The sequence below is a fragment of the Palaemon carinicauda genome, chromosome 3 (genome assembly GCF_036898095.1).
Source record: "Palaemon carinicauda isolate YSFRI2023 chromosome 3, ASM3689809v2, whole genome shotgun sequence".
In the NCBI taxonomy this organism is placed as follows: Eukaryota; Metazoa; Arthropoda; class Malacostraca; order Decapoda; family Palaemonidae; genus Palaemon; species Palaemon carinicauda.
In genome coordinates, this window is record NC_090727.1 from 120,107,675 (window position 1) to 120,132,677 (window position 25,003).

At 37.5% G+C, this 25,003-nt stretch overlaps 1 protein-coding gene across 1 annotated transcript in view; it reads right to left on the reverse strand.

Moving 5' to 3' along the window:
- The window catches only part of LOC137633717 (dynein axonemal heavy chain 6-like), a 163,475-nt gene that overhangs the window by 116,103 nt on the left and 22,369 nt on the right, over positions 1-25,003 (reverse strand). The window contains exons 5-8 of the mRNA XM_068365966.1: positions 24,627-24,756; positions 24,146-24,229; positions 21,380-21,547; positions 20,963-21,091 (exon numbers count right to left, since the gene is read on the reverse strand). Coding sequence (XP_068222067.1) covers positions 20,963-21,091; positions 21,380-21,547; positions 24,146-24,229; positions 24,627-24,756 — 511 coding nt within the window. The remainder of the gene's footprint in view (positions 1-20,962; positions 21,092-21,379; positions 21,548-24,145; positions 24,230-24,626; positions 24,757-25,003) is intronic.

A 25,003-nucleotide genomic window follows, 5' to 3' on the forward strand; every position in this document is an offset into this window, starting at 1 on the left:
AAAGAAAGAATATGGTTGCAAACTTAATGCCCAACGCATAAGGCGGCCATTCTTATTTTTCATACTACTAAGATACTTAAGAGGTGCATGATCAGTTTGAAGAACAAATTCTTTACCATACAAAAATTCTTTAAATCTTCTATTCCCCAAACAATTGCAAAAAAGTTCTTTCTCAATAGTCGAGTAATTTAATTCCGATTTATTTAATTTCCTACCTGCATAGCAAACTGGTTTAAACATACCATCATGCTCCTGCAATATAACAGCACCCAAACCATGATACAACGCATCTGTTCGCAAATAAAACTTCTTTTTTACATCCGGCAACATCAAGATAGGAGATTTTAAAAGATAAGCTTTAAGTTCATTGAAACATTTAAGTTGATTATCAGACCAATTTAATTGATTACTACAGTTTTTCTTCAATAAATCATTAATTGGAGCAGACAAAATAGAAAAGTTTGGAATAAATCTATTGTAATACCCTAATGTTCCCATAAATGAACTAAGTCCTTCTTTTTTGCGGGTACAGGCATATTAACAATATCATCTACTCAGGATTTAATAGGCGATAAACAGTTATTTCCTAGTTTATACCCAAGATACTTTATTTCACTGAATGCAATGAAACATTTATCAGGACCAGCTGTTAGGCCATGGTCACGAAGTCTTGAAAGAACTAACTAAATATGATTAAGATGATTACTCCAGGATTTAGTGAAAATAACAATGTTATCAAAATAACAAGATACAATTAATAATCCTGACAATACTTGTCTCATCAATCTAACGAATGTTGCACACGCGGTTTTAAGACCAAATGGCATCACTTTCAATTCCATTAACCCATACTTAGTAGAAAAGCTGTAAATTTCATAGCTCTAGAATCTAATGGAACCTGCCAGTACCCCTTACACAGGTCTAATTCAGTAAAATATTTAGCGCCATTCATTTTATGTAAATCGCCATTTATTTTAGGCATCGGTTCTGCATCAAATTCTGAATATTTATTAAGAGCTCTAAAATCAACACATAAACGTATACTTCCATTAGGTTTTCGTACAATAACAACAGGTAAATAATAATCAGAAGTTGAAGGTTGAATAATATCCATATCAATCATTCTATCTACCTCCTTATTGAATTCATCGAGGAAACTTAAAGGAATTGAGTAATTCTTAGCTCTGATTGGTTCATCACTTTGCAATTTTACATTATAAGAAATAGCCTTAGTACGACCAGGTTTATCACTCATGACGTCTGTAAATGACTTCAATAAACATTCAAGATCATTAACTTTATCAGATGACAAAGATTCACAAAAGTTATAATTACCAGAGTTTTCATCAATTGATGGCAATTCACAACAATTATCGTCAGTAACGGCAATAACAGGCTGTACTTCAGCTTGAAGAGTTGAAAACAAATTTGATGAATTTACAAGATCATTTACTTCTTGTTGAATTACACTAATCTTAGTTCTTCTATGATAAGTTTTAAGCATATTTGCATGCTATAACTTTAATCTATTTTCTACTTTGACAATCAACACCATTATAATGAACATCAGTGATTATATGGACCTTTCCATTGCATATAAGGAATTTATTTGAACTATTTGGAAGCATAACCAAAACTTCATCATTAACCTTGAATTTAGAGAGGAGGTTTTCTTATCAAAATACTCTTTATATTTCTTAGCACTAACCTTGGCATTATTTACAGCAACTTCAGCAATGCTCTGCAATTTATCTCTAAGGTTAATTATGTATTGATAACTAATAGTTAATTCTCCATCAATACTATTATTAGATACCAATTCAGGCAAAATATATAATGGACCTCTTACATTTCGACCGTACAGCAATTCAAAAGGACCGAACTTTAAACTATCATTTGGAATTTCACGATATGCAAATAAGGCAACATTGATATATTTATCCCATTAATTCGGATTATCAATACAAATTTTCTTGAGCATATTTTTCTAAGTTTCATTCATACGTTCAACCATTCCGATACAAGATGCATGATAAAGACTTGTGTAAATGGCCTTGATACATAATAATTTATTAATTTCAGACACAAGATCAGACCTGAATTGAGTGCCACGATCACTAAGGATTTGTTTGGGTATACCAACTCTACAAAATATCTCCATTAATGCCTCAGCTACAGAAACTGTATCAATATTGCGTAAAGCAACTGCTTCGGGATATCGAGTAGCCATATCTATCACCGTAAGAATATACTTATGACCTTTCTTAGTAGGAGTGATAGGACCAATTACATCAATAGCAGTACGTGAAAAAGGTTCATTCACAATTGGCATTAGCACTAAAGGTACTGTCTTTGGTTTACTGCTGAACTTTTGACAGGAATGACAAGATTTACAAAATCTATGTACATCTAAGCTTGCCCTCGGCCAATAGAATTTCTGCGTGATCTTATCTATAGTCTTACGAGATGAAAAGTGTCCCGCCAACAAAGATTCATGTACTAACTTCATGATTATATTACGGTACTGAACTGGTACAAATAACTGTAATTTTTCCACATCTTCAGTTTTACTACTTTCAATGCACTTACGATATATTAAATCTCCAATATTTACGTACTTTACTGTCCGACATTTTAAGGTTACACTTTCTTCGTTATCAAGCAACTTACGGATACTAGCAAGTGAAGGACATTCTTTTTGATACTATATTCATCAGATTTAAGACCATATTCCTTATCCAAAGATTCAAGATAACTAGACATAGGATGTTCCTTTACTTTACTCTTAGCTTTCGCTCTCGTTACAACATTTACGTTAACGTGTTAACGTTACGATCAGAAGCAAACTCATCACCGTGAATTAAACTTAAACCTGCATCAACATTATGTTTTAGTCCAGGTATAAGACCAATAATGACATCTGCGCAACGTATGTGGGCATCAATAGCTTTAACTTTACCAGAAAAGAATTTAGACAACAATTGTATGCACTGTATTTAGGTACAAAGGTCTACCATGATAGTCATAAACTTTCACTTTTCTGCCACGAGGGTAATTTAAATGTACTAATGCATCTCTAACAACCACGGTATTGCACCCAGTATCAAAAACTATCTCAACTTACTGATCAAAAATCTTTCCATTAGTATCAGTTACACAATTATACAATTTTTCTTCACGGCCAAGTATTACACCTATTTTAGGCACTACTTTATCATATTTCTTATGACGAATATGACCAACTTCACCACAATGATGACATTTAACATTAAAATCAGATTTAGTTACCAAATTCGAAACTTTGGGAGAATTTGAAATTTTATCAGCAAGAGGTTTAGCATGAGGTTTAGAGTGAATTCTATCATTACTCTTGCGGCATTTCTTCACACCGTGAGCAACTAGATATCTATCTGCACTCTCAGCAAGTTGACCTGAATTCTGAAATGACTGTTCTAGCAAAAATGAACGAAGATCATGAGAACAAGTAGATGACATTTGATCAAAAATCATAAAATCTCTAACAGATTCATAATTTTTCTCTACATTTGCTAGTTCCAACCACTTATCAAAATATTGTCCCAATTTACAATTGAAATGTACAAAACGGATTTTGAAGCAAAGCAAAAAATCTATTTTTGGGTGAGATGACCATGTCGTCCTGATGGAAGCTTCCTATTGGCAGATTTCTAAGGGATATTTGGCTACAGTGATACTCCCAGAGAATTGACCATAGGTCTCCAGAATTCTAACTCCTGGCACAAGTATCCTTAAAAAATTTCTTAAGGATATCGCATAATATCGGGGGACGTATATATTGATACGACACATGGCAATCTTCACCCCGAATAGAGTTTTCACTCTGAGGGGGAAGAGTGGCGAAATTGAAGGGGAGCCATTATCAAGGTTACCCTTTTTCCCCTACTATGACAGGGCCCAAAATGGCCTCTCATTCCTTGTAGAATTGAGCATGGTGCTATAGAGTAGTTTTGGGAGGGAATTGTTATATAATCCTTTTCTTAGAAAAGGAGGGTGGGTCTATCAGGACGACATGGCTTTGCTTCAAAATCCGTTTCTTGGGCTCAAGCCATGTCGTCCTGATGGAAGTTTACCAGAGAATTACTTGAAAGTACTGTATCTGTGGGTTTGTATAAGTGCCTCAACCTTGGGTCAGGTTCTGTATGGTCATCCAGACTGCTGAAATATATGACGATACCGTTATACGTCATCATCACTAAGCATGGAACAATGTTAGGGCTTTCTGGCCCCTGCAGGGAAATGTCGTACTCGACAGTAGAAGCACAAGGTTTGTATACGTATAGGAACAAATATAAATATCATTCAGATCTTTTTGTTCATATATTGAAGTACCTTAAGTATAAACTTTACTTAAGAAAATAAGTAAAAAACTCTGGCTACGTTTATAGAGCTACATATGGGGCAAAATAAGACGCTATTACACTTTCTCCATTTTATTGAATAGATAATCAAATGTAACAGAATATGTATTGGAGTTTGTAATAGAATTATACATTCAACATATACAAATAAAAATATTTTCTACCTGAAAGGGACGAAAAATTAGTTGCCACTCAAAATCAGTTGAAAAATTATTTAGATAATTATACTATAATTGTTGGATAACTATCAACACTGTGTACAAGTGTACACATGGCATTGGTGTCATTGGTATAATTCTGCACCTAAAAAGAATAGTCCTAGTGTCACCAGGGTGACACTTAATAAAAGGGTATTGCACTGGAAGGTGTTAACACCTTTTCACCCGAATTGAAAAGTCCCAATTAATTCACTGTTCATCGTAGCACGTCTAGACAGGTTTCACCACACTACCTGCCGCCACCACAAAATCTTTCAACACGTGCACTTGCTTCGCATAATGTTTATAAAAAACTCTGGAGGATTTCCATTCAGTGTATGAGCGAAGACGCTCAAAGTCCATATACTGAAAGAAGTTCAGTGAAGAAGCAATTTTTCTCGGATCATGACCTGCAGATGTACTATCAGGATCCACTCTGCAAATGAAGTAGGTGAGCTTCGCCCTCAGTTGTTTTAGGGATAAGTTTGATCCTGAGGTTTCGCCTTTGAAGAGCTGTCCTCCCTTGAAGTTTGAAGTTCTTCGAAGATAGACCTTTAGACACTCTACTGGACATAGAGAGACATCTTCTTTCAGAGGGCAGATTCTCCAGGGACCCCACCTGTTGGTGGGTAGCTCGTTTTTGTCGAGAAAGGTAGGTTCAGGAAAGAGATTCAGTTCTCCCACTTCTGTGAACTGAATATGGCCCTCGTCTCTTGATAGGGCTACTATTTCACTAACTCTAGCCCCTGAGGCTATAGCGAACAGGAATATAACTTTTTGCGTTAGATCCTTGAGAGAACAATCTTCATTGTTCAAGGTTGAAGCATAGTGTAAGACTTTGTCCAGAGACCATAAAATGGGCTTCGGAGGGGCTGCTGGTTTAAGTCTAGCGCATGCCTTCGGAATCCTGTTGAAGATCTCGTTCACCAGGTCCACCTGGAAGGTGTATAGAAGAGGTCTAGTCAAAGCTGAATTACACGTAGTTATCGTGGTGGCAGCCAAGCCTTGCTCGTGAAGGGGGATGAAGAAGGACAGGCAGAAGTCTATTGAGATTTCTTTCGGCCTGTTTGCTTTAACAAAAGCAACCCACTTTTTCCAAGACTATTCGTATTGTCTTCTGCTTGACTTTGACTTGTATTCTTCTAGGGAGTCTATACTGCCTTTCGAGATCCCAAATCTTTTCTTGACTGCTAAGGTGAGAAAATCATGAGATGAAGGTTTTGGGTTCTCTGTAATGAAGCGAACACAGTCGACTTCTGAACCAATTGGGATAGAGCTGGGTTCGGTAGAGGGACTAGCCTCAGTTTCAGTTCCATCACCAGAGGGAACCAATTGCTCTTGGGCCACTTGGGGGCCACTACTGCTGCAGTTCCCTTGCAGGATCGCAGCTTGTTGAGGACTTTCAGCAGGAGATTCGTTGGAGGGAACAGGTAGATCCGGGTCCATCTGTTCCAATCGATGGACATGGTGTCCGTTGCTTCTGCCAGAGGGTCCTCGTATGGGGCTACATATCGCGAAGAGGTCGATCTGCAGTTCTGGGACTTTTTTCAAGATGAAGGAGAATGAGTCTACGTCTAGGGACCATTCTGACTTTATCGGCTTTAGCCTGGATAGAGCGTCCGCCGTCACATTGCGGAACCCTTGTAGGTGAACTGCCGATAAGTGCCATCTCTCTTTTTTTTTCACTAAACGAAAGATGGTTAACATCACATGGTTGGTGTGGGGCGATCTCGAGCCTTGCCGGTTCAGACATCTCACTATCACTTCGCTGTCCAAGACAAGCCTGATGTGGGCTGATCTGTGAGGGGATAGTTTCTTCAGCGTCAAGAGGACTGCCATGGCCTCCAGAATATTGATGTGAAAGGTCTTGAACAGGGATGACCAGGTTCCTTGGTCTTTCCTTTGATGGGAGTGACCTCCCCATCCTTCCGTCGAGGCATCTGTGTGGATAGTCACCGATGGGGAGGTGGTTGTAAGGGAACGGTCCTTGTTAGGCTCTTGACCTTCGACCACGGCTTGAGAAGTGATGATAGTAAGGTCGGTACTGGTCTCTGTAGATCTCTTCGAGTGTTTGATGCTTATCTTCTCCAAACTCCTAGCGCATCTTTCAGCTGTGCTCTTAGCACTGGGTCTGTTACTTCTGCAAACTGGAGAAAGCCCAGTACTCTTTCCTGTTGGCGTCTTGAGATCCTGTCGGATTTCAGTAGACTCTTGACAGAACCAGCGATCTCTCTCCTCTTCTTTGGTGGAATGGAGAGGCGGTTTGACTTCAAGTCCTCATGGATGCCCAGCCATTGAAACTCCTGAGCTAGAGAGAGGCGAGACTTTTTGTAGTTGATATTGAATCCTAGATGTTCCAGGAACTGGATCACTTTCTTGGATGCTTTCAGACAAGCCATCTTGGATGTTGCCCACACCAGCCAGTCGTCCAGGTATGCTGCTACCTGAACACCTTGTAGGCGGACGTGTTTATATACATGTATATAATTCTTTTTTTTTTCATTTATTTATTTTTTTTCCTTATCAATTGAATTTTTGATAATCTTATAATTCTTTATATCCCGATTTTTTTTCGGGCCAGCCCTGTGAGAGTCAAGCTTGACTCATTGGGCTGGTAAAACTCCTTCTTTTGATAATAATAGTTGCACGTCTGCAAGTTTCGTGGAGATCCTTGGGGCTATGTTTAGTCCGAAGGGCATGGCACTGATGACATACTTTGTCTTCTGTAATTTGAATCCTAGGTAGGAGGACAGGGGGCGGCTGACTGGGAGGTGCCAGTAAGCATCTGCCAGGTCTATTGAGACTGTGTACGCCCCTTTTGGTAACAGGGTCCTGATGTGTCGAAGGGTTAACATCCTGAACTTGTTGTTCTCGATGAATTTGTTGAGTGGCGACAAGTCCAGAATGGCTCTGAGTTTGTCCGAGTCCTTCTTGGGAACACAGAACAGCCTTCCCTGGAATTTGATGGACTTTGCTTTCCTTATAACCTTCTTGTTCAAGAGTTCTAAGGTATATTCTTCCAGTAAGGGGGTAGAGTGTTTGAAGAATTGAGGAAATGAAGGTGGAGATCTGTTCCATTTCCATCCTAGTCCATTTTTGATTAGGCTGTGGGCCCAGGGATCGAAGGTCCAACGATCCCGAAAGTGTTGGAGTCCCCCTCCTACCTTTAGCGTCTCATTGCTTAAGTTGTCTGGAGGGCTTGCCACCCTGACCGCGTCCTCCCCCGCCTTGTGAGGGGTGTCTTGAGGAGCCCCGTCGAGATCCTCTTCCTTTCGGACGAAAGGTAGTACTGTGCCTCTCAAACCCTGGGTTGAAAGCTGGTGACTGGGCAACCAGCTGTTGATGCACCACTTGGAAGGTGGTCTGTGGCTGAGCAAACACTTGGGGCATCGCGGTCATGGTGACCGTGGGATGTTGCTGAGTAGGCCGAGAAGGTAGTCTTGGCTTCTTTGTCTTCCTCTTAGGTTGGGGACCAGCATCTGGGGAAGACTTCCTCTTTGAGGAGATGCCCCACTTTTGGAGAAGGTTATTATTCTCCGTGGCGGCTTCCTCAACTACCTCTTGGACCACTTTTTGGGGAAGAGGTCTTTACTCCGGATACTGGAAGAAATCAGCTTTCTGGGTTCGTATTTCACCATTGCAGCAGCGAAAACGACCTCCCAACAGGCTCTCCTGGCCTTCATGAAGGCGTACAGGTCCTTTACGAGGGTGGCCATGTGCATCTTGGCCAGGACCGTGAGCATATCTGGGGTGTGGTTGTGGCCTGCACACATCTCTCTGCAGTTCTGGAGGGAAAAAGAAGTGGCTAGCCTCTCTTTTGTCTCTTTCTCCCTTCGCAAGAGAAAGTCCGATAGCTTCGGTAGGTTCTCGCTGAACTGCTGTGCCGCGACATCTGCTTCAAGCTTTCCTACTGAGAAAGTTAGGTGGACCTCCTTCCATTCCTTCTGATCCGTGGGCTAGGCCAGAGACAGAGGCCTACACTCCTCTAGTGTAGGGCATGGTTTGCCTGCTTCAACTGCCTTGAGGACACTCTGAAAAGCCTTCGATGTGAAGGGGAAGGCTCTCAAAGAAGGAGCAAGAAAAGTAGGGTGTTTCTTGCTCAGTGCAGAAACTCGCGAGTTAGTATAACCTGCCTTCTTCAGGCTACTCGTCAAGAGAGCCTGTGCCTTGTCGTGGTCAAATACCATGACCTCATTTGGTTGCGTCTCCTCTTTCGACACTGGTTCACGCTTCAGCTGGATGAAGCACTCTGGGTAAGTGTTAAAGTTCGGCCAGAACTCAATGTCGTCCAGGTGGACGGCTCCCAACTTCTCTGAAATGTAGAGTTTGCGGTTGGTGATAGGCATAAACTCCGCAAACCTCCAGGGATTGGTCTCGGAGCAGGGTAGCAGGTCCTGTACTCTGGGTCGCTTGTAAGACCCTCGGGAGGTGACGGTCCAAGTCACTCGACGAAACTCTTTCATCGTCCTTTCTTGCCTTTCTACGTTCTCCTTACGTAGATTTTCCATTAGGGCAGTAATGTGGGCTAAAACTGCCTGACCCATTGCGTCTAATGGAGGGGTAGGAGCCGAAGACGTAGACGGTGTTGAGTCGTAATCTTCTTCTCTGGGTGGTAGAGTAGACTCTTCTTCAGGGTCGTCTCGAAGAAGATCCTTCTCCGTGTCCGTGGACACTTCAGACATCCTTTCCTCTTGGTGAATGTCCATGCCTTGCATGGCTTTACTGACGTCAGCCTCGACTGTAATCTGGACGCAGGTAGGCTCGGGTCGTGTCTGGGGTATGACGGAATCAGCTGTTGCCTTCTGGAACAGCAAGCTTCGCATCCTATCGTTGGGAAGGTATGGTCCAGGAGAGTTCTTTTGGAACCCTCATACCCATTTCCGAAGGTTCTCGTGTGCTGCATCCCTCAACTCCGTCGACTTGGGGTCGCCGAAACCTTCGGTCACCAAGGCCGAGCAGACGTTGCAGTCCTTGGGGTCCCAATACCTCAAGGTTTCGGTTGTTACAACGCAGGCGGTATGAGACCTGCACTTAGCGTGACCACAAAAGTTCCTACTTTTGTGGTTACAGTACATAACCTCACACTTCACTTTCTGTTCCTCTTGTAAAGAAAGGAAATCGAAATGAGTATGCAGTAATTTATCACTCTTGATAAATTAATAAAATGTCATGCATTAATTTTTGGTATCTTAACCATTATAGCTTAGGATAGTAAACTAGAAGGGAAATAGGAAAGACACATACTTGTCCCTCCTGTCCAGCTAATTGCTGTGACCTCCCCCAATATTAATAATAGAATTTCCTTATTAAAGGAAAATCAGAGGAGAAGGCTTCTAACTTCTATAGTTAGAATTATGTATACTAGCATTGACCCTTTCATAAAGTATTAATATTTTGGGTAAAATATGATCTGATGACTTTTCATCAGTGTATTGAAGGAATACTTCACTTCAATATAAGATTGGTCTCAACAATAGACTGAAAGGATACACAGGGTATGTTGGAAAATATAAACTACTGTATAATATATGCTATAGTTTTCTGCATGCAGTATGTACTATACTGCAGAAATACTGGCTTCTGTATAAGCATATACTGTAGTTCAGCCGGCATGTTGCCGGCTAGGCTAGTACCTGGCAGCACCGGTCCAGCCGGCATGCTGCTGGCTAGGTTAGTACCTGACGGCACTAGCCGAAAGAGAGAGAGAAAGCATGGAGAGAAGGGCTACCTTATTAATATAGTTTAGTACAATAAATAAGGGTGTAGGCACTACTATCCCCACTGCCTTCCTCCAGAATGAGGGTTCAAATGGAAGGGGGGAATGAATCATTCTAACTTCCACCCAGCCACAAGATCTGTTGCAGGCCACTGCCGGTTCCAGGGATGTGGATGGCAGTCCAAGGGAGGACTGAAGAACACTCAAAGACATAGGCCTAGTCTCCCACCGGCAGCCGTCATGGCCAGCACAACCTTTCCCGGTGCCTTGCGTCCATCAGGGAAGGTCAGAGTGGCTATCAAGCCGCCTATGTAGGAGCCCGGCCGGCACCTCAGTCTACCCGGCAAGCTGGGAGATTATAGGACACCGGCCAAAGACATGCAATGGCTAGGCTATCGCTAAAGGACAGAGAGGAGCAGGGAAAGGGTCTTGTGTGTTGTGTGGGGAGAAGGCGGCAGGATTGCCTGCCATTTCCAGTCACAATCAGAAACGTCGTTTCGATATCGGCGCCGTCCTAGGCGGCAGAAGAATATCGATTCTTCAGCCCGGGACCTTGCTGAAACAAGACTTGTCTTCTACACCGCAAGTGAGAAGGTGGCGGCATCGTACTACCACTTTGGATACGGGCTAGGGAAGCTAGGCTTTCTATTTCTTCAACTGTAAGCCGGCAGGGGAATGACTACTCCCCCGGCAGCTGAGTTGTCGGCATAAAGACTGAATACTCTGAGTTACTGTCGTACAACCAAGCTGGGATACTCGCCGGCAAGGGGGAAGACAGAAAAACACTAGCCTATTCAAGCTGGAGTATACTACTCTATGGCAAGACCAAGATACGGTTGTCGGCTAATGGAGGCACTCAGAGGGAAAGAAGGGTTTACCCTTAAATCTCCGAAAGAGACGAGTATCGAATTATATAATTAATTCTAGCAGATATACTACCTCCTGTTGAATTGATAAAACGATACACGAGGGTAAACGGGGATAATGTATGAAAGTATACTAAAGCGCGTAGGCTAGGTTAGCCTAGCCCAGGGCGAGATCTCTGCTATGCTATATCACCGAGAGACTAACGTGTACGATCGATACATTTAGGGAAGAGGAAAAATACGTGCATGATCTTATCTTCACTGGTATAATTTTGTCTAAATAGCTATAATTCATTAAAACCAAATACCGGGAATGTCGTTCTGCTGACTTAAATAAAGCATGCATGACGAACAACAGCGTCCAAAATGGCGCCTCTGGTTACCGGCTATGCTCCGATAAACACAATAAATTTATGCTAATTTCACTGTGAGAAGGGAGCTAAAAATTATACACAAGAAAGAATAAATACTCAACTTTCCAGAGGCAGAAGATGCTGGAAAATGCATGATAAATTACTCGAAATAGCGGTCTAGAACACTAGAGCAAGCAGGGAGAGACATTGTGCGAAAGTGTTACTGAATAAGGAATGGGCGGCCATTTTGGGCCCTGTAATAGTAGGGGAAAAAGGGTAACTTTGAAAACGGCTCCCCTTCAATTTCGCCACTCTTCCCCCTTAGAGCGAAAACTCTATTCGGGGTGAAGATTGCTATGTGTCGTATCAAGATATACGTCCCCTGATATTATGCGATATCCTTAAGAAATTTTTTAAGGATACTCGCGCCAGGAATTAGAATTCTGGAGACCTATGGTCAATTCTCTGGGAGTATTACTGTAGCCAAATATCCCTTAGAAAGCTGCCAATACGAAGCCTCCATCAGGACGACATGGCTTGAGCCCAAAAAACTTTCGTCAGTATCAATAATAGAATCTCTAAACTTCCTTCGATATACATTAGAATTTATGTGAAAAGCTTTAAGCAGAGCTTTCTTAATTGAAACAAAATTATTGATAATATCGCTGGACAAGGTACCATAAATTTTCAAAGCTCTACCACGCACTAGAGTTCCCAATAACATTGAATAATCTTCTTCTTTCCATTTGTAAAATTTCGCTAATCTCTCAAAGCGATCTATGTACAAGTCTATTTCGTCTACGGTCTCGTCAATTGGTAGAATTTTAGGCAAAAAAGACCTTAAGGGATCAACAATGGGATTATGATCTGGAGTGTAATCAGGACTAGATTTCAATTTAAGTATCTCTAATTCATGTTTTTTCTCTCTCTTCTCGTCTACTTTCTTTCTCTCCTCGTCTGCTTTCTCTCTCTCTCTCTCTCTCTCTCTCTCTCTCTCTCTCTCTCTCTCTCTCTCTCTCTCTCTCTCTCTCTCTCTAGTTTATCTAACTCACGCTTTGCGACTCTTTCTTCTCTTTCTTCTCTGCTTTCTTTCGGACCTCGTCATATTCTATCTGAAGCTTTAACTGTTTCTGTACAAATTCATCAATTTGAGTACCAGTAAGGCCTTGTTTAATTACACTGTCAATTAACGGTTTAACATCCATAATGAAAATTAAAAATCATTACACGATATATAAAAGTACAAAATACATCCAAGTTACATTCCCTTGAAAACAAGTGAACAACGACTAGAAAATTACACCCTATGTGAGTAATCAAACATTGGAAAATGCAAACACTACCTAATGAATGGGAAGTTATACTTTGACCCACGCATAAATTATTTAACAAACCGCTAAGAACAAGTCACTTAAAGCAAGCCCATTATAACAATAATGCAGTTACATTGTTAGCAAACACTGAATCACAAAACTAATTCATAATGTATTGCTGTAAAAAACTCGCGCAAACAACTTTATATAAGTTTAAGAATGCACACAAAAATTAAGCATTTAATCAGATACTCAACCTCTAATTAATGCCTGTATACTAATAAGAATGCAAAAGTTATTGTAAGCATATAATCAAGATACTTAACCTCTAATTAACGCTCTATACAAAAACGCATTGCAAAACTTTAAAAAATTTTAAGTCAACAACAGGACAGCGACATACCACCAGCCATAAATTTCCATAACAAACTCCTTTTTAACAATTTCAAGGTCTCACCTTACTTCCATAGAATCAAAAGGGAAGATAAACAATACTCAATTAGAAACCAACAAATACCTGGGGTCCAAGTCCGACACTTCTCTTATCAAGTCCTGGTACAAAATTAACAAAATTGAATACAGAAAACATTAAATTCATGAACAAATCATCCTACTCACTACGCCAATTGTCGAGTTATGGTTTTTATATTTTATATTCCATGAACTCTGGTTCTTTTGAAAATATATTTGATTGTTCATTTTTAAGTTTCCTTGTTTAATTTTTAATATAAAGGTATAACATGAAAAATTCTATTAACTTAAAATATATTTACAAACTGAAACATACCAAATTAACAAACTTCATGTATAACACCAGGAACGTCTATAATAATATAAAGGTCTATTGAAGATCTTGCGCGTATAATCAAGATCAGGAAAAGTACTGCACGTGATTACAATCTGACGAAAAATCATGAGTATCTAAGGATGAAATAAGATCCAATGACAAAGAGTCTAAGGTCTAGGACCAAGAATGAAGACGACTGGCCAAGGTCTAAGGAGTTTGTTACGGATGGCTAGGTGTCAGGTAGTGATCAAAGAAATGCCAGGGACTCTCCATGTTAAGAAAAAAAAAAACAAAAAAAAACAAGGACAACCAAATAAACAAAGAAATAACTTCTTTAGTCCATGGAGTGAAAATATATACAAGAGATGGCAGCACAGCATTCCTCGACACATTTCTCCATCCAACTGCAGAAGTTCGAGGTCTTCATTGAGCTCTTCAAAGGCATCTGTCACTTCATCTGGACTTAGAAATGTCAAAGCAGCCAGCATCTTGCAATAAGGATGGCAGTTGGCATCAGATTTATAGCTATTTGATAATCCAGTAATTTGTATTTTTCTCCATATTGACTGTGACAGATGGAAAAAACATCTATTTATGTTTACATCAGAAATCACTCTCATGAAAGTATTAATAGCAGACTTTTCAAAAGTAAGGTTACGTTTTGAGGTTCACAGTCAGTGCGCTTGTCTTTCAAAATCTGAAATGCTGGTTCATATCTTGTCTGAGTTTCATCTTGTATTATAACATAAACACAGGGAAAAAAGAAAGTCTTCTCTAACTACATGGATTGTATATAATTGATAAAATATTGTAGGAATAACTTTGATAATGCCATCACACATCTATATATTCGAACAGGTAAGTTGATCAAGCATAAGCTGACTTGCAAATAGGATTATTCGCTTTGAATCCCTTGTTACATCACTTAGTAAGAAGGGTTCTGCATTTCGGTTTATACTAACCATTTTATTTTCTTTTGGAATTAGCAATTCTGTAATTGATATAGGTTCAGGAAAATGGCCTTCAACCTCACGTCTACATTGAATAAGTTGGAGTAGAAACACTAATTTTCTTGAAACCAGCTATTTTGGTTAACAGCTCTTTTTGTACCAGCTCAAATGTACTACTAACTATTTTGTCACAATTCCGATTTTGGTACTAGCTATTATGAAACTAGCCATTTTGTCGCAATAGGTCAAATGTACTAGGTCTTTTGGGCCTAGTTCTTTTGGACCTAGATATAACGTCGCATACCCGTCTCGGCAGCTGAAATGGTGTATGGCAACCCGTTGGTCGTCCCTGCCAAATTTTTTCCATCTGCAACCTCCTCCAACAATCTCCAGCACCTACGTAACGTTTTGGGAAAATTTACTCCATGCTGCCAGACTTGACAAACACCCATCAAAGCAACACATACCGACATATTTGCACAAGGCATCGCACGTTTTCCTGCGTAACGACACTAGAATGCCACCTCTAACGCCCCCTTACATGGGCCCTTTCCTCGTGATCTGTCGAACAACGAAGGCGTTCTTACTGAACCTTCATGGCAAAGAAGACTGGGTCTCCATTGATAGCCTCAAACCTGGGTATCTCCTGCAAGATTACCTGTCTACAGTGCACCTCGCCAGAGCAGGGCACCCTATTTCACATGTATGTCTTTTTAAGGGGGGGGGGGTGTTAGCCATGTACTGCACGTGTATCACACACTCTTGTACAAACTAACGTTATTTCTGGTTTTTATACATTATCGTTATCACTCTCCCCTTGCACTGATAGCCTGTCTATTCCTGTATGTACTTGAATCATCGTGTTTGAATTTTTGTGACGTTCTTGCTTGTAAAAGCTTGTATTTATACTCATGCTGCGTCGAAATAAAGTCAGTTGCAATTACACAGTCTCTCAGTTATCATCTAACTGCTCGCTCACATGCTATATTCATATTAATTGAACTTACTTTGCTAACATTTATTTAACTATCTCGAGTATGACTGAGTAATAAATCTTTTAATATTTATAATGTATACATTCAACGATCTCTCAACTATAATTTGTAAATCTTAGCCAAGGAATTTCCAAATAAGAAAGATTTCTTATTAATCGAAGACTCCAGTCCCCACAATCCCTTGTATGTTAATTGTGTTACTATTGGTACAAATAATTTTAAGGTTGAACAATTAGTGAATGATCATAACCTTTGTATATCAAACGAAGGAGATTCCAGTAGTTAGTCTTCAAAAACTAACTTTTGGTTCCAACAATATTATTGATTGGTTTGAAAGGAACGTTCTAGACGACATTGATAGCAGTGACCAATTCCTTATAAAAATAACCACGTTAGTACATTATTATTATTATTATTATTATTATTATTACTACTAGCCAAGCTACAACCCTAGTTGGAAAAGCAAGATGCTATAAGCCCAAGGGCTCCGATAGGGAAAAATAGCCTAGTGAGGAAAGGAAATAAGGAAATAAATAAATGATGAGAATAAGTTAACAATAAATCATTTTAAAACAGTAACAACGTCAAAACAGATATGCCCTATATAATCTATTAACAATGTCAAAAACAGATATGTCATATATAAACTATAAAAAGACTCATGTCAGCCTGGTCAACATAAAAACATTTGGTCCCACTTTGAACTTTTGAAGTTTTACTGATTCAACTACCCGATTAGGAAGATCATTCCACAACTTGGTAACAGCTGGAATAAAACTTCTGGAATACTGTGATAGTATTGAGCCTCATGGTGGAGAAGGCCAGACTATTAGAATTAACTGCCTGCCTAGTATTACGAACAGGATAGAATTGTCCAGGGAGATCTGAATGTAAAGGATGGTCAGAGTTATGAAAAATCTTATGCAACATGCATAATGAACTAATTGAACCACAGGGCCAAAGATTAATATCTAGATCAGGAATAAGAAATTTAATAGACCGTAAGTTTCTGTCCAACAAATTAAGATGAGAATCAGCAGCTGAACACCAGACAGGGGAACAATACTCAAAACAAGGTAGAATGAAAGAATTGAAACACTTCTTCAGAATAGATTAATCACCGAAAATCTTAAAAGAATTTCTCTAAGCCAATTTTTTTGTGCAATTGAAGAAGACACAGACCAAGTCCGTCCATTCTACGTCATAATACAAAATAAAGCTGACGAGATAAGTTCAAGAGTGCCTCCCTTAATCATTCACAAGACTATGATGAAACAAAGGAGTTCTTTGTAAAGTTCATCACACAAGCAGCTAACAAATCTATGCCTCTGACTAATGCTCAACCAATGAAATAATAAATACTCATATGCTAGATATTCAGATGGCTTCAATCTTCAATAGTTGCTGGTAGTGCTGCATTATCCTCAGACAAAATTAGTCAGCGTCCATTGCCTAGTGAAGCATCAGTATTGGTTTTCGAACTATCCGCAGTTATATCAGCAATTGACATTATCAAAACAATTGAAGTTGGGGCGAACCATCAGTTTGTCACTTATGTTGTTTCAGTAAGTGCCATAGTATTAGAAAATTAAAGAGCTCATCGACAAGTTCTATTCCCAGCGGGTTAAATATTGAAATGTGTTAGATTTTTCCCCATGTTGGGCTTTCTGTTAATAATAAAAGCGAAAGTTACTGCTAAATCATCAATATTTTTTTTTTTTTTTTTTTTTTGCCAAAGCAAGCTATTAAACCACTCGTAAAGCATTATATAACCCTTTTAAAAAGATTCATAGCAGCAAAATGACAAGCTCTGTAGAAGAACAAACCTGTCTAATAAGATTAAACAGATAAAGCCACGTGGTTTAAGTTGCACACCCCGTGAATCAGTTCCCAGGTACAGTGTTGTGGCAGTAGTTTTTTTGAAAGAGAAATTTGTTTTGGTAAGAGTTGTAATTTTTACCAGAATACGGAAGTTTCTCTAATTTTAAGGTTTTAACGTTTTTGAGAAATATAGGTTTTATAAATATTTTAATATTTATTTATCTTACGATTCCTTTCGTTTCTGTCACATTTATTATATATTTGATTTGTTTATAATCATGATATCAATTGTTTTTTCTACCAGACTTTAATTGGGCCAGCTCTTTAAACATTGAGCTTGACTCATTGGGTTGATTAATCCTCTTCCTCCTCTTCCTTTTAATAATAATGAAACATTCCGTCCCTTGGTGGTTAGATACGCTAACCCAATTAATAAAAGAAAAACATTCACTCTGAGGAAAACTAGAAACTTTGAATTAAACTGTAAAAAATAAGAGCACTGGTCCCATAATATTGAGAAATACAATGAAAAACCTGGTTATGATATAACAATAGAAATGAGTGTAATGAAACCATATTTAGATAAGATTTCTGCTAAATTTAGAGAAGAAGCAATACAAGGAAAGAAAATACTTTATTGCAAGTGTGGCAGACATTTAGAAAAATTACTGGTTCTTTTAGCAGATCTGCAAGACATGCATTATTGCATAGTGGGCTACCCGTTCATGATACACAGGCAATCTCAAATATTATTAGACGAAATATTGAAAGTTTAAATAGTATTAATAATAACCTGGATGTCCACTTTCGATCCATAAAAAAAAAGAACAAGAAGCAATTACATTCTAATCTTGTAAAGAGAATTTTTATTCCAAATCTTGAAATTTTGATCGTGGTGTACCCCAGGATAGTGTTTTAAGAGAACATTGCACTAGCAATTAATGGCACATTTGCTCATATACCACAAAGTGCAAAGTAGCCTTTACGTGGATGACTCTGCCATTTACTACTCATCAATCAATCTTCGTCACCTACAAAGAATTCTAAATAACTCCATTCGAGAAATAAAAGTTTGAACTGCGTCTATTGGTTTTAGATTTTCTGCAGAAAAACTCGAGCAATAATGTTCTCTAAGAATATTAGATGGAAGAAAAAACAAAAAATAAATCTTGCATTTGGTGACACTTAAATCTAATTCCTTTCTATGCTAGTCTACATAGAAAGACCATAAACAGACCCAAGTGGAAGGACATGTCTGAAGCCTTTGTTCTGAAGTTGACTAGTAACGGCTGATGATATAAGATATCACCAGTATAAGATAAAATTTTAGGATTAATATTTGATACCTCAATTAGAAAGATCGTGTATCTTACATCAAATCTAAAATGTAATAATGATCTAAACGGTAAAAAAAAAAAATAGCCTTTTACAATATGGGGTACAAAGAGGTCAACTTTTATGATCCATAGAGCATTAGTGTTATCGAGAATAGATTATGGTAGCCCAATATATGGATAGGGATCTGAAACTAATTTGAAGTCCTTAGATCCAATACACACTTGAGGTCTCAAACTATTTAGTGGAGCCTTATGTCCTTCCCTAGATATATCAGTGTAATGTGAAAGTAAGGAACCACCCTTGTCCTTACATCGAAATTTTGTAACCATGTGAAGTGAATCAAAAATCTTAACAAATTCTTCAGCAAAAAAATTCTTCAACCGCAGTGATATGTTTTCATCCGAACTTTTCGCAATTATATTAGCAGCTTACATGATTAGAAAAAAAAAAAATTGAAGTAATAGGGTGAACCGTAAGTTTGTCATTTATACCGATTCAAGAAGTGCCATAGAAACAAACTAGTATTGAGCATTGAAGAGCTCCTAAACAAATTGTATTCCTGAGTAGTGAATATTGAAATGTGGTAGATTCCTACCCGTGTTTGAGTTTATAGTTATGAAAAAAAGGATGTTGCTGTTAAATCATCATTAGATTTAATTAAAGAAGACAGTAAAGCATTTCATAGCAGCAAAATGGCAAACTCGGTGGTATAATGAATCCGACAGTAATAAATTAAAGCAAATAAAGCCAGTTGTTTCTCAGTCTATGGAAATCGTCGGAACAAAAAAGAAGTACTGTAATAATTTTAGCAAGGTTGCGTATATGTCAAACAAAATTGAAGAATGGTTGTTCAATGTAGTGTCAGTGCACACCTCATGAAGCAGTTGCCAGGTGTAGTGTGTGTGACGCTATTCTAACCAAGCAACATATTTTAGCCATTGTAAAGTTTTTAAATTTGTTTTGACATTTTATCGGAATCGGAGAATTTTTTTGATTTTAGTGTGTTAACAATTTTAAGAAACATTGGTTTTATAGATACGATTTAAATTTCTATTCATAGATTTCTATCTCATGATTTATTTTTTATATGTTATATTTACTATGTTTTTTATATATTAGCTTTAATTTAAATAATGATCCTCCCTAATCTATTTTGGCCATCTCTAAGAGTCGAGCTTGGCTCAATAGGCTGGTGAATCTCTTCCCTTGGGAATTCACAGTTGTCCCAGAAAATTAAACCATGCAGTGTGTGAACGATGTTATTATAGTTGCATCTATTCATTCTTCTAAAGTTGACTTGAGAAACTGTAAGCTGTAGTACAACTCTGAAAGGTCATTAAATGTTGTAGGAAGTGGGGCATTAGGTGAAACTATTTAAACATAGACTATGGATTGGCCAAATTCATTTCATGCTGTAGTTTATGAGTAAGCTTGTATAGGTAACACTATTTAGGGAACCTGAGTATCAGAAATACCTGATGTAGCCGTGGTCTAATTTTTTTCCATTTCTATAGCACGAAAAGAAATAAAAATGTAATGCAGTCAGAAAAATATAAATTTTACATAACTTTTTTGTAATTTTGAGACGACATTACCATAAACAATGTCTTTGATTTAATTGTTGTAAAAAAACTATTTCGTGACTGAATAACTTAGGTCTACACTTTTTTATTTTTCATACAAAACAACATAAGAAATGGCTTCCTTTTCATTAAACAATAACATCTATATCGCCTTTCATTGCAGAAGCCAAGCAATAACTGTACATCTTGTCCAGCTACCACGTTGCTATTTAACTCAGTACCAGCAGTCTCTCATTCTCATCATTGCCAACGTCAGGGACTCTTCTTGGTCAAACCATTGATGCTGATGCATATAAATCTTAAAATATGTCTGTAAATCTAATTCAAATAATCATGTACTAGATTTTCTGACGTTTCTCTTAAATATTTATCTATTTTTTTTTGTGTGTGCCCCTATTATATTATTCATAGTTTTCTTTTCTTGAAAAATCATGATTTGAAAGGAAAACACTTTCAAACTGGTTCCTGGGAATGTTTTCCATTAATGCTATTGATAATATTAACAAAAAAATGGTTTCATGGCTTTATAGTATTGTGGCCGTATTGTATAAGACAATTCAAAGAAAAAGTTTATATTTATATGACAACTACAGAATATTCTTTTGAATGTTTGTGAAGCGCCTATACTAATAATTAACAAACATACCTGAAAATTCTCCTGATATTGGATGATAGTAGTAGCTTGAGCTCTGATGGTACAGGCCCTCGAATCTGCAGCCTCCAACATTTTCATTGCTTCTTCTCTATCACTTGTCACCCTAAGAAATCGCAAGGCCTGCGGACAAGAAAAAATGTGCCATGGTTGTAAAAGTGGCGTGAACAGAGGATTTTATGTTTAATATTTTTTTTTGTAAATGTTAAGATTCTGTATTTTCAAAATTTTTGTCTCCAGTTAATTTAGTGATTATTCTATATACGATGTATATTGACAAAGCTCTCCGGTGCAGGTATCAGATTGGGTCTGACATAACAGCGTCATATTATTCAAATGAAAATGTATCCTTAATTTTATACACTTGAGATTCAAAACCTGATAAAGGGAGAATATTACGTTAAGCCTAACCTGGACTTGCTCAGCTAATTTTCCAGTTTCGCCATCCAACTCCTCTATTTCCTTTTCTAGCAGCTGTTCTAGTTTCTTGATTAGAGTTGGCCTTTCCATCATACTTCTACGCACAGTCCTCCGAAGTCTCTTCACTTCCTTCTGGAGAACTTCGTACTTGTTATGTACCTGCAAAAGATCTATTTCTTGACACAATTATTTTGCAATATTTTGGTATTTTTTCACACGCGCGCGCACACACATATATATATTGCTATTTTATGTATATATATATATATATATATATATATATATATATATATATATATATATATATAAAGTTAATTTTACAAAATTACAAATTTCTTATTGGAATCACCACGAGGGAAAGTGGAAAAGTTGAGGATGGCAGGTTCATCCTTGCCAACATTCTTTGACATGGTGTATCCTATCATGCTAGTGGTATTTTTAGCTTTATTTCAGAAGCAGGTCTTCTAAAAGATATTTAACTTTTGAATGACATTTTTGCTTCTATGAGTTTGATTGGATATTCTTTTATTTTTTTATTTTTTATTGACAATAAACGATATCGGCGTGAATGACCTTAGATGTCAGAATGTCAGAAAACTCAAACTAATCAATCCTAAATGAGATTAAGGAAAACGATCAGAAAAGAGAAAAAGCCAGGTAAAGAAAAGATGGGAAAGAAGGGAAAAATCCAATATAGATCAGATAGGATTAAAAGAACTATCTAAAACTATAAAAAAAAAAACTAAACAAAAAATAAGACACTCCTAAACACAATCTGACCGAAATTGAAGAAACATTTCAGAAAGGAAAAAGCATGAAATTGATGAAAATAACACTTTGAACAGGCTGCCAACAGATATTTGCTTTTAAGGATGACAATAGAAATATCAGTTGAAGAGATGCAATGATAAACTTTGCAGACAATTTCTAGACAATATTATACAAAATTTTCCATTGGAAATAATGAAACACCTAAGCCGGTTTCAAAAATAACAGTAGATGGAATAAAGAAAGCATTACAAGGCATGAAAAGAGACAAAGTGGCAGAAGATAGCCTGACAATTGATTGAATAAAAGCTGGAGGAGGTTTCATAATAGTAAAACTCACTGAACTTTTCACAAAATGTCTGTCAGAAGGCTCTATACCTACAGCCTGGAAGACTTTATACTAATTCACAAAAAGGGAGACACAAAAGCCCTGAAAAATTACCGCCCAATAAGTTTACTCTTAGTATATATGTAAAATATTTCCAAAGATTATATTAGTCCGAATAGAAAGACAGGTTTTAGAACAACAAGTCATATCCATGATATTAACCAGGTAACGAAAATATCAACAAAGTATGACAAACTACTATGTATGGCATTTATAGTTCATGAGAAAGCTTCTGATTCTGTCAAAACTTCAGCTTTAATGAAAGCCTTTCAAAGACAAGAGATATGTGAATCTTATGTTAGAACACTTGAAGATATTTATACGAGAAATACAGCAATCCTAAAACTAGATAAAGATAGGGAGACAATTCTGATTGATGAGTTAGACAGGGAGACCCTATCTCGACTAAATTATTCACAGTATTCGTAAAAGCGGTTTTTTAGAATTTAGATTGGGAAAATGTAGGAATTAACATTAATGGGGAATACTCTAACAATTTAAGATTGCACATTAAATATTTAGTGAATCACGGGAATTGCAAATGATGATAGACGATTTGAATTGATAAATCAGAAATGTAGGACTGAAAATGAATATGAGTAAAACTAAGATAATGTTCATTGAAAATGCAGAGATTACAAATAAGGGTTATGGACGAGCCTCTAGAGATTGTTAATGAATATACGTGCTTAGACAAATGGAATGGAGAGCATTTGGTAAACAAAATGAGATTATAAAAAGTAAAAAAGATTATTTAATTAGATAGTCTTAACAGTATCAACTTACACATCAGAAATTCGAGCATCACTAGACTTAAAACAAAAGCTAGTTGCAACTCGAGGAGCACTGTAAAGAAGAATGATGGGAATAACGTTAAGGGACAGATAATTAGCAACATGGATTGGAGAGCAAACTAAAGTAGAGGATATTCTAATAACCTGTAAGAAAAAGAAGTGGACATAGGTAGGACATATAATGTGTTTGATAGATAATAGATGGAGAAGAAGAATAAAAGAATGGATCCCTAGATATTCCAAATGAAGCAGGGGAAGGAAGAGAAGACGATGGATTATCTAGCCAAGAAAACCCATAAACAAAAGTGCTTGGAAAGGTATATTTGAGGTCTTTGTCCTGCAGTGGAGTAGCTGCAGGTGATAAAGATAAACATATATATATATATATATATATATATATATATATATATATATATATATATATATATATATATATATATATATATTCAGTGTACTTGAAGTGTAGGAGGAACAAAAACTGACACGTTACTACGTAGCTCTTAAAACAGAAATATATTGATTTATGAGCTATTTAGCAGTTCCTTTGAACTGCACCCATAATGCAGGTAAAGAATTAAAGAATTTTATGTTGAGTTTCTTGATTCTGAACTTCGAATGTCAGAGTATTGTAAGTTGAAATGATACTAAGCCACTAGGTGTAAGTGCGAGTTCTTATTTCCAATAGGGAGATATATTCCTTTGTGTTAATATGTATACATATTATAGCCTACGTGTCTAGACCCATGCTTATCTATTTTTAACCGGACAATTCTCCTATTGAAGATATCTTATATAAATCATACGTACCTCAGGGTGAAGAGTGATATGGTACCCTTGTATCATTTCATAGGCTTCCTGGATTATCTTCTCCTCCTCCCCGACACTGTCCATCTGACAAATATGATCAAGAAGACGTTCTAATCTATGATCGAAGTTATTAATAATCAATGGTGCAAGGTAATGTTTCTTTAGTTACTATTAATGTGACTTAACCATCAATGTTTTTATCGTGCCAAAAAATATTGTTGCTCTCCAAATTACATGAGCGATGCAAATGCATATTGATAATTGATTGTAATTTTTAATCACTGAAGTTTGGAAGTACAATTTTGTTGTGTATAGAAACCCAATATGTTTAGTGTGTGTAAGCAGTAAGCAATATTATCATAAAAAATTCAGAGTATTAATCCACTTCATGCAGAGTATGCGTTCAAGTTCCAAATGGCATTACTTTGATCGCGTTCCTTATAACAGCTTACCTCCTTTCCTGTCTATGGATAATATTTACCTGTCCACGAACTTCCAACACATAATTCAACAGGTTTACCACCTGTTCGGCTGTTACTGGTGCTTGTTCTAACCCCAACCATTTGTCTGTAGCATCTGCTTGTAAAGCCTTCACTCGTTGGTCGAACCCTCTGTGTAGATGAGTTAGATTATTGAATCATTAGAAATCTTGTACATTGGGAAAAGGCGCTTGACCCACACTCGTGAGTATTCCTTCCGATTCAGACAGAACTAAGTCAATGACTGGATATTTAAGTTAGGGTAATAACGTGATCATTAGACAAAACGGCATTATGATTGCACATAAAATTGAGTGATACATTATTATTTATCTTTTGTTTTTCTGTCCTGATCCCGATATGCTAGTCTTTCAGTCTT